The sequence below is a fragment of the Camelus bactrianus genome, chromosome 8 (genome assembly GCF_048773025.1).
Source record: "Camelus bactrianus isolate YW-2024 breed Bactrian camel chromosome 8, ASM4877302v1, whole genome shotgun sequence".
Lineage (NCBI taxonomy): Eukaryota > Metazoa > Chordata > Mammalia > Artiodactyla > Camelidae > Camelus > Camelus bactrianus.
The window spans coordinates 61,078,773-61,094,070 of NC_133546.1; the positions used below are offsets into that span (position 1 = coordinate 61,078,773).

Below are 15,298 nucleotides of genomic sequence, written 5' to 3' on the forward strand. Positions count from 1 at the left end.
GCTCAATGTCATAAAAATGTAAGTTCATTCCAAATTAACCTATATTTTTAAACACTTTTTGAAACAAAATTCCAGTGGGTATATTTTAAAAGCCCAGTCAAGTTATTCTAAAATTTATCTGGAAAAGTAACTGCTCCTAAAAAAGAGGAATAATGTGTGTATACTTGAGTGTGTGTAATGGGGCTATTAATATGTTAAAAGGTATAAGCTATAGTGATTAAAATCAGATGATACTTGTATAGGAATAGATGGGCCAACAGAAGGGAGAAAGAGTCTAGAAAGAGATCAAGGTCTATGTGAGAATTTGGCACATGACACAATGGTAGCATTTCAAATCAGTAGGGAAGAGATGGGGAGTACTGGAAATAACAAGTTTGAAAAAAGTAGATCGCTACCTCAATATATTTCAGAAAGAATAAAAATATGAGTATGGTGTGGGTGTGGGGGAAGAATTAGCCCATCAATCATGAAATACTAGAAGACAGAGATATTTAAGTCTGATAACATCCAGCACCAGCAAGAGTGCAGGGAAGCAAATACTGACAAACTGTTGGTGCAGCTGTACTTTGGTACAACAGTGTTTGTATCTTAGACTCAGAAAGTCAATGTATTTATTTTGTGAAAATAATTATACTAATGTGCAAACACATAACCTCAGTGATTACTGTTTGTAAAAATGCAGAATTAGAAACAACCTAACCATGTATCAAACAAAGGACTAATTTAAGAGTTATACTCAAGGGATATTACATAATGGTGATAAACAATGAAGTAATACAGGGGGTGACAGCTAACATTTATATGCACACGTATATATACCAAGTGTCACTTGACCCCCACAACACTGTATGATACAGGTTCTATTATTATTCCCGCATAAAGAGATAAGAAAAACAGAGGCACAAAACTTACAAAACTTATCCAGGGTCTGGTAATTGGCAAGGCTGGGATTTGAACCTAGTCTGTCTTGGCATCCATGCACTTCCCAACCATGTTATACTGCATCTCGAGACCCAGTATCCATGGTAGAATATTAGGTGCAAAACAAGTAACTACCATGACAAAGCCAATCAAATAGACAAATTCAAAAAACAAAAGAATGCAAGTTGTGAAATATCATATATAGTACGATTTAATATGTTTGTGCCTGGAAAAAAGTCTGAAAGTACAAATTGCTAAGAGTGAATGACTGGCTTTCAAAGATATATAACACAAGGGGTAATAGCAGAAAAGTACTTAAATGTTTTCATTTAGATTATCAGAGTGACTCCAACATGCACTTTGGACAAACCAAACTTAACTGACCAAAATTAACTGAAAACCACTAAACAATGAAAAATTTAATTTATCACCCAAAGTTTGTTATATATAGCAGCCCAAATAGAAAACTAAGGATTGAGTCTGGCCACTAGACCAGCATTTTTCAAACAGGGTTTTCAAAGTGGGTTTCAACCATTAGTCAGTCATGAAACCATTCACTGATTCAGTGAACATTTACTGAATAAGTAAGCACCAGGCATTTAGGATACACCTCAGTGAACCAAAAAGCCCTGTCCTCATGAAACTTACATCCTAACAGGTGGGGTGGGGGTGGCGCAGAGACAAGAAATACTGTCTAGCTCATATTACTATGTGTATGTTAAAAATTGATATAATGCAAAAATACTGAGTGGAGTAAGGGGGAAGGGTTGGGGAAAGGGCAGATAGGCTTCAACTTTAAAATGGTTATTTTAGGCCTCATTGAGAAGATGACATTTGATCAAACATGTGAAGGAGGTAAGACAGCCATACAAGAATCTAGAAGAGCTTTTCCTGGCAGAGGGAACAATGAAGGCAGAGGCCCTACAGTGAGTGTACATCTGGCATGTTCAAGAAAACAAGGAGGCTGAGGTGGCTGGAGTGGAAGGGAGGCCGAGCAGTAGATGAAATCAGAGAGAAGAACGGAGGGCTCGTCATGAAGGGTCATTGTACAGACTCCGGTTTTACTCTGAGTGAAAACGGGAGTTTTGAGCAAAGGACTGACATTATCCAACATATTTTAAAAGGATTATTCTGACTGCTATTTTGAGAAAAAACCTGTAGGGGAGGATGTGTGGAAGCAAGGAAAGCAGGTAGGAGGCTACAGCAATAATCCAGGGGAGAGGTGACAGTGACTTGGACAATGGTGCTACTACCAGGGAGGGAAGGTGGCAAGAGATTTGATTCTTGACAGGTTCTGAAAGCAGAACCCAAATTTTTGGCTTTGAACAATCAGAAGGATAGAGACCCTGCAGAGAGACTGTAGGTTTCAAGGGGAAGATCAGGCATTCAGTTTTGAACATGTTTACTATGAGATGTGCATCAGATATACAAGTGGAGGTGTAAATAGGCAGGTGAACACAGAAGTCTGGCACTCAGGAGAAAAGTATGGGCTTTCGGTTAAGCCCTGGGACACCGAAACGTTAGGATGTTAGGGAGAAGAGAAACCACCAGAGAAGACTGAGGGGGAGGAGCATGCACTGAAGTAGGAGGAAAACCAAGAGATTCTTGGGCCTGGAAGTCATGAAGGAAGCAGTAATGAACTGTGTTAGACACTGGTAACAGGTTAATGCAAATGAAAATAAAGAACTGACCACTAGATTTAGAAACACTAAGGTCAATGGTAACCTTGGTCAAAGTAGTTTTAATAGAATACAAAAACGAAATCAGCTAAAGAGAGGAGAGAGGAGGAACTGGACACAGTGTGACAATGCTTTCAATTTTTGATGGATTCCATCTAACATTTTGCTTTAAAAGAAATAGAATAAATTTGAAAAGAATATACAGTTGTCCCTCAGTATCCATGTGTGATCAGTTCCAGGACCCCTGCAGATACAAAAATCTGAGGATGCTCAAATCCCTTATATAAAATGGCATAGTATTTGTATATAACCTATGCACAGTCTTCCTAATACTTTAAATTTTCTCTAGATTACTTATACAGTGTAACCTAATACAGTATAAATATTATTTAAATAGCTAGCATGTAGCAAATTCATGTGCTTTTTTTTTCTGATTTTTTCAAAATTCTTGGATTTTTTTTTTTTTTTAACATTTTCAATCTGTGGTTGGTTGAATCCATTGATGTGGAACTTGCAGACACAGAGGACGAACTGTATCAAAACTAGATGTCTGAAAACCAGCACACTAGATGACTTTAAAGGGAAAGGAAAAACAAACACATCTAAGACAGGCCACATTAATGCTGAAAAAGCTATTTATTTTTAACCAACTTGATTAAATGATTATATCACTCTCAGGTAAATGGTTCAAAAAAAGCTTGTGATACTTAATGTGTTAAAAAGCTTTATAGGTTGTTATATTTAAAAAAAAATTCCCTTAACTAAGACAGAAAGAGAATGATTTAGCAATCATTAAAAGCAGCCATCCTGCAGGGCAATGAGTGTTCTGCTTCATCATGCAGAAAGCCAGTAATTTCTGGTTAAGTACTGATTATATAAATGTCTGAATGAGAACAGGCTCTAAGGAGAAACTGGCCAATCCATGGCTAATGCAAAGATCTTCTGAATAATGCGTTCTCAAGGTCTAAATAGACACTACCATCAATAAAACAGCACTGAAAAATATTCAAAGACTCAAACCTGCAAATATATCAATAAAGACTAGAAGAAAACAAAACAAAAAGGCTTTAAAAAATTCAGAGATTTTCTTCAAAGACAACACAACAAAGCAATCATATGTGATCATAACAAGCAAAATAGAAACCAAAAATACGCACAATTCCTTCTAAGCCTTGGTAGTTCATGTTAGAGGCCACTTCCTCTGAGAAACTGCTTGACCTCCCAAAACAGAGGTTAACTGCTCAGTCTGTCAGTTCCTTGGCACCGTACACCTCACCCAACACAGCACTTTTACTTTGTACTGTAACTCCTGTCTACTTACCCACCTTTACCTCCCACTGGGCCAAAACTCACTGTAGGTAAGAGCCAGGGGCATCTTTGTCATCAGGTCAGTGGCTCCACAAATCAAGCATTAAAAAATTATTTTTTGAATGGATGAACAAGGCAATGGCTATGCATTGGTAAAGAATTTGATAACCTCAGGTGAAGAATAGTTTCTCTAGTCTCAAACTGGCTCCTGTAGGGGAGTACCTGAAAGTCACGGTGCCCTCTGTGGAACAACAACATGCTCTTTTTTTTTTATGTAAAAATGAATAAATTTAATTTTACCATATGGTTAGAAACAAACTTAGGAAGATAAAATATATACAAATTTTACTGACACACTACAAAAGTACAACCCTGAGTTCAGAAGAACTAAAAAAAAGTTGTCTAACTTTGATCAGCTATTTTTGATTTTTTTTTAATCAGTATTTCTTAGCAACCTATCACTTTAAAAGTAGCACAGTAGTAGTAGGCATTAAATGTTTAATAAAGAAAACCTTAAAATACAAATTCAGACTATTTTGTTTATGAGATAAAAATCATTGCTCACTATTAGTAGTGGAATACCTTAGTCCAGTTTTGGAACCAATGTAAGATCAACTGCCTAATGCTATCCAGTTTCTCCACAAAGACTTTTCTCTTTTTCTTTGATGGCTTCATTTTTCCCTCAATTTTTTTGTACCTCCTTCTTACTCCCTTTTATTTTCTAGAACAGTGTTTCTCGAAGTGTGATCCCTGGATCACCTGTCCATGAGGTAAAGTGCTTGTTAAGTGCAGATTCCTGCTGACCACCACACCCAAGTTCCAAACAGTCAGACTTAGAATCTTTGGGGGGAGTGCAAAAATCTACACACCTCAGCTGATTCTTACGCACACAAAAGCCTGAAAACCATTACTCCAAAAACAGTGACTCTTAGCAACTTCTGCTTTAAAATGAGCTTCAATAATTCAGCTGTTTGTCTGATTTTACCACAAGCCTACAGAAAATTGTGAAGGATCTGATATGATGCAAACTCAGGGTTAGCAATCCCTGTTCTAAAAGGAATCATATTTTAATGGTGCAGTCCCATGGCTTCTGCACAGACAAATCTTGACCATCAAAAGTTAAATTATTGCTATTTGGGAAGCATCCCACAGACTGTGGAACAGAGTCCTTTTTCATGACTAGATCTTTAAATATCATCTAAAGTTGATCTACAAGGTCAGGAAACAATGCATTATTTAGATTCCAAATCTGTGGTCTCTTTCAACTAAGCTAAAGTGATCAAATGTTAATATTACTTGGGTCATGTTTTTTTTAACTCAATGAAAGCTGAGCTGACCTGCTAATATATTACTGTTAACTCAAAAGTCTTATTCAGAAGTTAGAATAATCTCTTTCAGCTTAAAGTAAATTCCTTCAGCTATCAATCAACTTAAATTTACAAATCTGTTTCTGTAGCAAGCTCATAAGGTTACATTCGGGACAAGCAGACCAGACACTGTGGCTCCTTTCATTTATGTCCACCCCCTGTGCCAAGATGACTAGTGTCAAGATGGGAGGCACGGTGTGAGTCCACAGAAGCTTGCTCTGCTGGCTCATTTAAAAATTTTGGGTATGCTCTGAACATGGACTACTGGCCACAAACCCATATAAATTTCTTTTTATACCGCCTCTCAAATAATTGGAATAGGGCTGAAACACTGACTGAACTTTAAAGATTCGGATTTAAATTCTAGCTCTGCCAACTGCAGGTAAGTCACTCCATGTTTCTGGCTTTGGGTTCCTTATTGCGGAAAAAAATTGGTAACTCTAGATGAGTGATTCTCAACTGACAGGGTGTGGGGGGCAGCAAATTATCCTAAAAAGAGGGGCACACTTTTCACTACCCACAATCCAAGAATCATTGCTGTAGTCATCCACTGCTCCTGCTGTGAAAGGGCAGCATCCTTCAGGGCCAGCTGATTCATCAGGTTCCTGTAAGTTGAGGACTTTATGATTTATGTCAACCCTTAAAACCTCATTACTGAAGCATGGTTTTTTGAATTTGAAAAGTTTGAAAAATTCTTGACCTAGTGTTTGAGTTTTAGATGACTGCTTTGACATTTTCTCCAATAGAAAGATAAAAATTTCCTCTTAATGTCTTTCACAGCTGACCAGGAAAAGCCACTCACCTAGTTCACTGCTGAGTTAGCATAATTTTTACCCCTTCCTGTTTCCAAATGGTGTTTTAACTTAAATATATCCTTATATAATGATACATGGTTGAGTGAAAATTAACCAGCTCATATCCTTTACAGCAATGTGATCTTCATGCTCTAAGAATTAACTGAAGGAGGAAAGGTTACGGAAGACATGAAGAACCACTGCACACCTGCCAAATTATGACATACTCTAAAGGAATACCTGCATGCTCTCCACACATCAGTGTCTGTTGCCTACATTTTAAAATTACTATGAGATAAAGTTCTATAAGTCTTTTTCCATTCATGAATACATGACATTTTCCAACATTACAAATTCCTTTTAATTGAGATATAATTGACGTATGTTAGTTTTATGTGTACAAGATTCAACGCATGTATATACTGAGGAATGATCACAGTAAGTCTAGTTAACATCTGTTCTCACAGTTATAATTTTTTTTCTTTTAATGAGAACTTTTAAGATCTACTCTCTTAGCAACTCTCAAATACACAATACAATATTACTAACTATAGTCACTATGCTGTACATTACATCCCCAGGATTTCTTTATTTTAACTAGAAGTTTGTACCTTCTGACCACTATCACCAATTTGGCCCACCCCCCACCTCTGGCAACCACCAATCTGTTCTCCATATCTATGAGTTCAGTGTTATAGCAGGATTTCCTTTTTTTTTTTTAATTTCTGAACAATATTCACACACATTCACACATACCCATCTTCCTTACCCATTCATTCACTAATGGACACTCCAGGTTGTTTCCATGTCTTGATCACTGTAAACAATGTTATAATAAACATAGGAGTAGAGATCTCTTTTTGAATTAGTGTTTTCATTTCCTTCTGATAAATACCCAGAAGTGGAATTGCTGGGTCACATCATAGCTCTATGTTTTTTCTGAGGAAACTCTAAACTGTTTTCCATAAAGGATGCACCAATTTACATTCCCACCAAGAGGACATAGGGTTCCCTTTTCTCCACATCCTCACCAACACTTGTTATTTCTTGTCTTTTTGATAACAGCCATTCTAACAGGTGAGATCTTACTATGGTTTTGATTTGCATTTCTCTGATGATTAGTGATGTATAGCACCTTTTCATGAACTTGTTGGCCATTTGTATGTCATCTTTGGAAAAATGGCTATTCAGATCCTCTGTTCATTTTTTTAATCAGCTTTTTTTTTCTATTGAGTTGTGTAAGTTCTTTATATATTTTAGATATTAACCTATCATCAGATATATGATTTGCAAATATTTTCTCCCATTCTGTAGGGTGCCTTTTCATTTCATTGATGGTTTCCTTTCTGTGCAGAAGCTTTTTAGTTTGATGTAGTCCCACTTGTTTATTTTTGCTTTTGTGCCTTTGCTTTTTGTGTCAAAGCCAAAAAAATCGTCAAGACCAATGTCAAGCAGCTTACTGTTTATGTTTTCTTCTATTTTTATGGTTTCAAGTCTATGTTCAAGTCTTTATTCACTTTTGAGTTGATTTTTATGTGTGGTGTAAGATAGTGGTCCAGTCTCGTTCTTTTGCATGTGACTGTCCAGTTCTCCCAACACCAATTACTGAAGAGACAGCCCTCTCCCCACTGTATCTTCTTGGCTCCTTTGTCTTAAATTAAGGCCCATGTAAGCATGGGTCTATTTATGGGTTCTCTATTCTGCTCCATTCATCTATGTGTCTGGTTTGATGCCAATACCATACTGTTTAGATTACTACAGCTTTGTAACATAATTTGAAATCAGGAAGCATGATGCCTCCACCTGTGTTCTTCTTTCTCAAGACTGTTTTCGCTCTTCAGGGTCTTTAGCAGTTCCAAACAAATGTTAGGAATTAAGTACTTTTTAATGGTCATAAAATATTTCATCAAGTAGATCTATGGTTATATACACATATCAGTTTCTAGACAAAAGAGATTTTTCAGAAATACTGCCTTTAAGGTGATTCTTAACAAAAAATTTCAAATTGGAAATGTTAGTAGACGATGTTTCTAACACTACCTATTTTTTCTTTCCAAAGTAACGTTCAGTGATCATTTTAACCTTATCTTCTCTCATGACTTGAATTGTCTGAAGACAGGTGACAAGAACGTCTGATTTCCTGAATTCAGATGATTCCTACTTAGAATGCCTAAACTGACAAGTGCTCCTGACTTTTTGTCCACATCTAAACTGTACAAAGGAAAAAAGAATTCCAGTTTGGAGGGTGCCAAATTCCTTTCTTATAGTTCCCAGACTCGCCTATCCTTGCTGTAGCTGTTATATTTGATCCTTAGTGTTTTTTATATTCATATATTTCTGATCTAAGCTTAGCAAAATGACTGAAGCTTTGCTTTCTTTTTATTACTTCTGCTTCACTCAGACCCCAAATTCCTATTTTAGATCTTAGCAAAGAAGAGTGGAAAGTACAACAGCTTTGAAGTCAGACCTGAATTAGAATCCTAGTTCCATCACCAGCTAAGAGATCTCAGGCGAATCACTTAAACCTTATCTATGCTTCCGTTTCCTCAGCTGTAAGGTGTGTCTGCAACAAAGGTATACTTGAGTATTAGACTGGAAAATGTACTGAAAGTGCCCAAAACAGTCTGGCACACAGCAAGCCTTCATAAACTCTGGTCACTACTGCCCAGTAGTATATACCACTGTGACTACAACTCATGTTTCCTTAGCCTAGTTTGGAATTGGCATTCTTGATCCTTGATTTGTACCCCAAGATTACCAGTGCCTGGGAGAAGCAGAAGGAAAAGAACGAGTCCCTTCCTGACAAAGGAACCTATGAATTTAGAAAATACCCAACTGGAAAAAGACAACAATCACTAATTACGAAGGTTAAAGAGGAAACACAGCAAGAATCAACTGGGTGTTTGAGATATAAGCATGCTGACTTGAATAGAAAGCAAAAGAAGTTGCAGAAACATTCCCACTGAAGTACATAAATACACAGAAATCTCTTATTGGCATTTCAAAAAATGAAATAAAACACAGCTTCTCAGTGGCAATCTAGTTTCCATGGGGAGTTATTTTTCCAGATAGCATAAAATTAGTTTCCTATCTTAAGCTGCACCTGCTAGATTACTAACATTTGTATTATTAAGTCTCTGGACTTAAAGTACTTTCAATATGAATGTTCCTCCTACTGTGCCCATCTGTTCTTTTCTTTTGGCCCCAGGGGAAGCCAAGACTTAATAAATATTCAGTTCTCAGACTTCTTTGTGATATTTTCATATAAGCATTTATATCCACTGAGGAAAATTATAAGACTCTGCAGAAACTTAAGTCACACTTGACTTTCCTTTTCTCACTATCCAAGTGGTCATTATTTCCATGAAAGGCTAAGAAGTCACCACAGATAAAAGAAGGAAAGCCAAGAAAACAATCATAACTTTAAAAGGTAAATCTGTCAGGGATAATAAGTGATCTTTGATAATTCATAATAACACCAAGATACCTCATTTATTCATATAATATTAGATACATAATTTATGACTTATCCAATGTTAATGTAGACAAATCCAGTTCGGGGGGGAAGGCATCAGTCACTGCCTACTGGTAGTGGCTCTCCACTAAGGTCAGCAGTGACCTCCTTCACAGGATGCACTGCACCCAGTGATGCTACTCCTCCACCCAACCAGGTCAGGGCCAAGTGAGCGTGCTTTCCACGGCTACCTTCCCTACCATGCTACCAAGCTGGCTGGATCAAAATGATCCACACCTAAGTTCTCCTTGTGTGGTGTCAATATTTGACAACACAAACACTCATTTTACTTAAAAAATCACAAGTTCAAAAACAAGGGAAAATCAGCAAAGAAATGGATGGTTGCTGCATTAAAAACACCATAAGCTGCAAACATAAATTCAAGATATATATAAATATTAGATACAACATGGCCTCTTATGAAACTCCTTGGCAGGCAGAGTTCCGGAGGAAGGTGTTAACTTATTGGCAGGCTTAGAGCAGACAAAAAAGATAAAAAACAAACTACCTCAGCAGCTGCAAGGCTGACGCATACTCCTCTGAATCCCACACGTTCTTTTCTAAACATGTGCAGTATAGCTCTCTGATCTGTAAGTGAACAGCACACTTGTGAGGAACCAAAAGTGATATACTAAGTTTGCACATTATTAGCTTGGCAAAATTATAAAATGTAAAGACAAAAATAATCATGTTATTAAAGACAGCCATTTTCCGGAGATGACAACAGACCTGGCACATATCACATGGACCAGGCATTTACATAAACCACCATTCACATAAAAGCAAAATGAAACCATACTGGTATTGGGTGATCTCACTCACTGGTCACTTTGCAATAAGAAAATTCTAAAAATGATACCGTGATTATTTAAAGGAAGGTTTAGTGGCAGAAAACATCTTATAAACAAGTCATTCTACATACATTTTACTTGTTCTCTAAACCTCAGAGTTAAGAATGCAAAGACTCAGGAACACAGAATTCTCCCATTTCATCCACTCTACAAACGGTTCATAGGTTCAGGTTATGACACAAAGGCCAGCAGAGCATAATTCTGCAAGAAGCAGAAGTACTGCTTCCCTTTAGTTCTGGGCAAGGTCAACCCTTATTAAGCGGTCTCAGACAGATTCCTTTTCCCATTTCCCTAAAGTGGAGGATCAACTCTCAGTGTAAGTGACCAAAAAGTGTTAAAGAAAAAAAGTTAAAACTCATTAGCACACATACATCGCAGGGAAAGCAGCACCACTTGGATTCATGTGGTTGTTTCTCGTTGTGACCATTAGAACAAAACACACTGTTTAAATTACCAATAATGTGTTCAGCTGGAATGGATTCAGATTGCACACTCACTGCAAGACTTGGATCCATTTCAAATTCTAATGTCTGAATGCTACCAAACTCAAAGCAAAAAACCACTAATATTCCCACTTTATAGATTCCAAATGAGTAAGTTGTGGTTACCTGTCGACCCAATGGGTACTTGGGAAGAGAAGAGGTGAACTGATGAAGATATCTCAAAACCAGGAAGTAATTCATATGGTAAACATGCAGGTTTTCTAGTAATGATTGTGTTTCCTCCTAAAAAAAAAAAAAAAATCATCAAATACATTATAAATATGTAAGTCAGCAATTAAAAGAATATAATAATAAAATCTAATTTATGGATATATATTTAATTTCTGGAAAACTGATGAGAGAAGATTCAGAATTACAAATTAACCCTAATTCTGAGAATTTATAATGCACACAAAATCTAGGATAAAGGCTGGATATGTTCTATTTAGTATCAAGTCTGGTGATATTTTACACACACCAAAATTAACACTGTAATTTAATTTCCTCCTATCGATAGCATTGCCATCATAATTTGGCCACCAAAATACAAGCAGGCAGAAGAGCACTTTGCTGGATGCCTGCCTGTGCCAGTCCCCTAGTGTGGACCTTAGCAAGGTATGCCCATCACCCTCTATCTCACTGGCATCAGAAGGGTGAGGAGATCCCCAGAGAGCCCAGGACCACTGTAATGAACGGTTGCTGAGGCTCCACTTACGACGTATGTATGCTTTTCTTAAATTCCTGCTAAAGCTGTGTTTTAAAGGGAAGGAGACTGCAGAAGAAATGCTTACAAGTGATTATGATAGATCCACCTTTTTGTTGAGAATCTCCAATATTGGTTTTATTCACGTTACCAATTAAGGGGAAAAAAGTGAAAAAGAGAAATCTGAAGCCAACAAGATTTATAATTTAGAATCCAACAAGTATGATAAGGGAGACAGTTTCTTAAGAAGTCTATGGGGTGACAAATCTCACAAATTAACTTCAAAAGGTTTTTCTTGGGGGGAATGGAGATTAATTTTTCTAGAACCTTCTGAAATGGCTTCGAAATTATTTTAAAACACTACATCCTATCAAGCATTTTTCAGGCCTCAAACACTTCTTTAATTTCTTATTTCTGTAACATTTTCTTAAGAGGATTATGATCTGTGACGTGGTCTTCAAATTTTTTTCTCCGATAAGAAGTCAAACAAAGGACTTTAACTACCAGGTTGTCTTTTTCGCAGTAATATCGTGCAGACACCCATCCCATTATTTTCAGTGGTCAACCATGCAGAAAATAACATCTCAGATATCGATAAATTCAAGCAAATCTAACCAATATAAAGCAACAAATTTGGTATATTTTCCTAAATTCTAACTCACTTAGAAATCAATTCCTTAGTCAGAAATCTATAGGTCATTACCTCAAATTATAGGGCAAATTAAAGAAAAGCTTTTTAGTATCAAAACATTTTCCTACCAGTATTTGAGTTAGTTGGTAATTTCAAAAATCTAGGTCTCCTAACAAAGAGTATTTTAATCACCACTGGGACAGTATACTTTAAGTCTATTTTCACTGCAAGCTATAATACAGAGATTGCATAAAGCCACTAACTGTTTGCCTTAATGTGTGCTTAAATAGCTTTTAAACAGGGGGAGTATTCTGGAGAAGAAGGAGTCTATTACTGAGTAATAATCATACATCATGCTGCTTGTACTACCTAATATGTTTGCTTTGTGGAGGGGCTGTTAATACAAATAACTAAGTGATACAGTAGAATGGAAAGACATCTTCACTGAATTTACTTGCATGAAAAGTGGGCAACGTGGGCAATATTGCACATTCAAGGAACTTTTATGCAAATATCCCTTGGGATAAGTGTGAGATGAGGGATACGAACATAATTTCCTCCCAGATGGTCTTAGTCCCTTCATACTTCTCACTGTGTGATTACACTCCTGTGCTGAGTGGAATTCTAGCGTTTAAAAAAATGTTTTGTTTTGTTTTGCTCCTATAACATGGCAGACTGTATCATCTGATGCCCGACTGAGGAAATGAGATTTCCGGTTCCAACACTGGAAATAAAACTGGCTGTGTTGGACTTAACTGAGAGAAGATCTGTTACACCTTTCTAAGGGATTTTCTAGAGTTAACTATGACCATCCCAGATCTTTGCCTTATGTGCTGACTTTAGAACCTAATTTCCACTGACATTTGTATTTACCTGCTTATCAGCTGCAGCAGAAAACATCACAAAAGACTAATTTAACCTCTTAATGTAAACTGTCCTCGAAGCTTTTTGTCTTACTGAGATACCTATCTACAAATGTCTTTATCTATCCAGGGCAACAATTTCTAATGCATTTTATGAACTTTTTAAAAATAAACTTAAGTCTGTAAGACGTTTTAACATATGAGAAAATTCCCCACTTGATACATTACACCAAGCAACACACTACACTCATGCAAAAACAAAGCCTGTTGAAACAGTACTCTTGTTTTCCATTCATTAAATTTTTCCTGCAGCATCTTTTCTGCAGACTAGCCACAGTTGCCATTGTTTAATTTTAAAATTGTATTTCAGATGATTCTTTTCATGCATACACTTTGCCTAGAAATATTCATTATTTCCCAAAGAAATATGTTTTCTTCTGTTCTTAAAACACGAAGACCTCTTAGTCTCTACTGATCTTTGAAACACTTACAGGAACAGAAATATTTCTCTGCTGTAAGTAAAACATGGCAGCCTCCTTGTTCCTCCTCAAACGTGCCAGACCCGCTCCAACCTCAGGTCCTTTCCGTTTGCTGCCGCTCTGCTTGGAATTCTCTTCCACCAGATTCCTGCATGGCAAGCTCTGTAACTTCTCCTTCACTCAAAACTCAACTTCTCAGACAGGCTCTTATTTAAAGCTTCGATCCCACTTCCAACGCACACTGAACTTCACATTCCCTTTGTCTCTTTTGTTGTTTTCTCCTTGGCAATTATCACTAACATAGACATTTCACCTACTTATCTTGATAGCATGTAAGCTCCATGAAGGCAGGGGTTTTTACCCGTTCTGTTCACTCCTATACTAGATTAATACCTGGCACACAGTAGGCACTCAAAAAATATTTGCTGAATGAGGAAGTACATGAATGAATGGAGGCCAACATTCAGTCTCTCTTCTAAATAAGAGCAACCACTGTTGTCTTGCTGGGTGTGGGCCAGATTTACTGATTTTTTTTAAAAGAAGACAAAAGTTTGATTTTGTGATGTAGAATTTCTCAATTTGTAATTATTGGCTCAGATTTTTAAAAAACAAAATGATAGTCCTAAAAAAAAAACCCTTTATAGCATGCTGTCAGTTGCCAGTCAGTGTGTAGTATACCCTTTTAAATCAACCTTCTCCAATGACATCAATCCTGTCATTCACTCAAAAATCATTTATGTATTATTATTTGTTCATATGATAATGCCTCTATCATTACTGAACTAGTTACTTTTTTGGAGAGGTCAATATCAATGTAAAACAAATACATACAGGAAAAGAAAACATGATCAGTAGAATTACATTTGCCATGATGCTTAGTTTTTGCATTTATTTCTCTTATTTCCACAGCATTTATCACTTTTGTGTCTAGAATGGTACGCATAGGGGTGAAGAATGAGCTCAAGAAGATTTAAAGAAAGTATGTAAAAATGACTAAATTTCTACAATTCATTTCTTTCAATCAATTCATGGATTATTAAAAGCTGGTAAAACAAACTTATATTGAATTTTAGGATTAAGAGGCATCAGCTGTCCAACAACACAGCATTTTCTCATTTATCATCTTGCTAGACGTAAACATTATTTTTCTCATTAGAGAGAAATTTTGGCTGACTGTGTGTTCCCCAGACTTGACTGATCACATAACAGCTACCCAGGGAAGAGCAAACCACGACTTTCTCCCAGCTCTCCTGCAGCTTGAGTGCTAGTCCTCTGGTGTCTCAGCCTTTTCGTCCTCCACGCTCCTTCCCCGGCATTTACATCAGAAGCACCTGATGAGCGGCTTGGATTTAAACTGCCTATTCCTGACACACTACCAGGTTAATGCCTAGCTTGTTTGATCACATTGGGTAGTTTGTTTGTACTGGTTTTCTCTCCTTCTTTTTTCCTTTTATTATCCCTCCCCTCAATAGATTTCCCCCCTCCTCCTGCTCTTCAGTTATGCCAAAAGAAACAGAAGGAGGTCAGGGCAAAGGTGAAAGGCAGGTCTCCACCAAACTCAGGGGCTAATTCTGTGCCTTTTCTTCATGAATCACCATGATAAGCATACTAAATGGTGACAAGAAGTTCTGGCTCTACCACTAACTTGCTCTTGATTTCACTTCCTCACTTCCTTTCTCTTGGCTGCAGCAAAATGAGCCTCTTCA

At 37.0% G+C, this 15,298-nt stretch overlaps 1 protein-coding gene across 6 annotated transcripts in view; it reads right to left on the reverse strand.

Moving 5' to 3' along the window:
• The window catches only part of ORC3 (origin recognition complex subunit 3), a 60,655-nt gene that overhangs the window by 14,302 nt on the left and 31,055 nt on the right, over positions 1 to 15,298 (reverse strand). For all 6 annotated transcript variants that reach the window (XM_074368645.1, XM_045512153.2, XM_045512154.2 and 3 more), the window contains exons 12-13: positions 11,043 to 11,159; positions 10,092 to 10,171 (exon numbers count right to left, since the gene is read on the reverse strand). In XM_074368645.1, the coding sequence (XP_074224746.1) occupies positions 10,092 to 10,171; positions 11,043 to 11,159 (197 nt within the window). The remainder of the gene's footprint in view (positions 1 to 10,091; positions 10,172 to 11,042; positions 11,160 to 15,298) is intronic.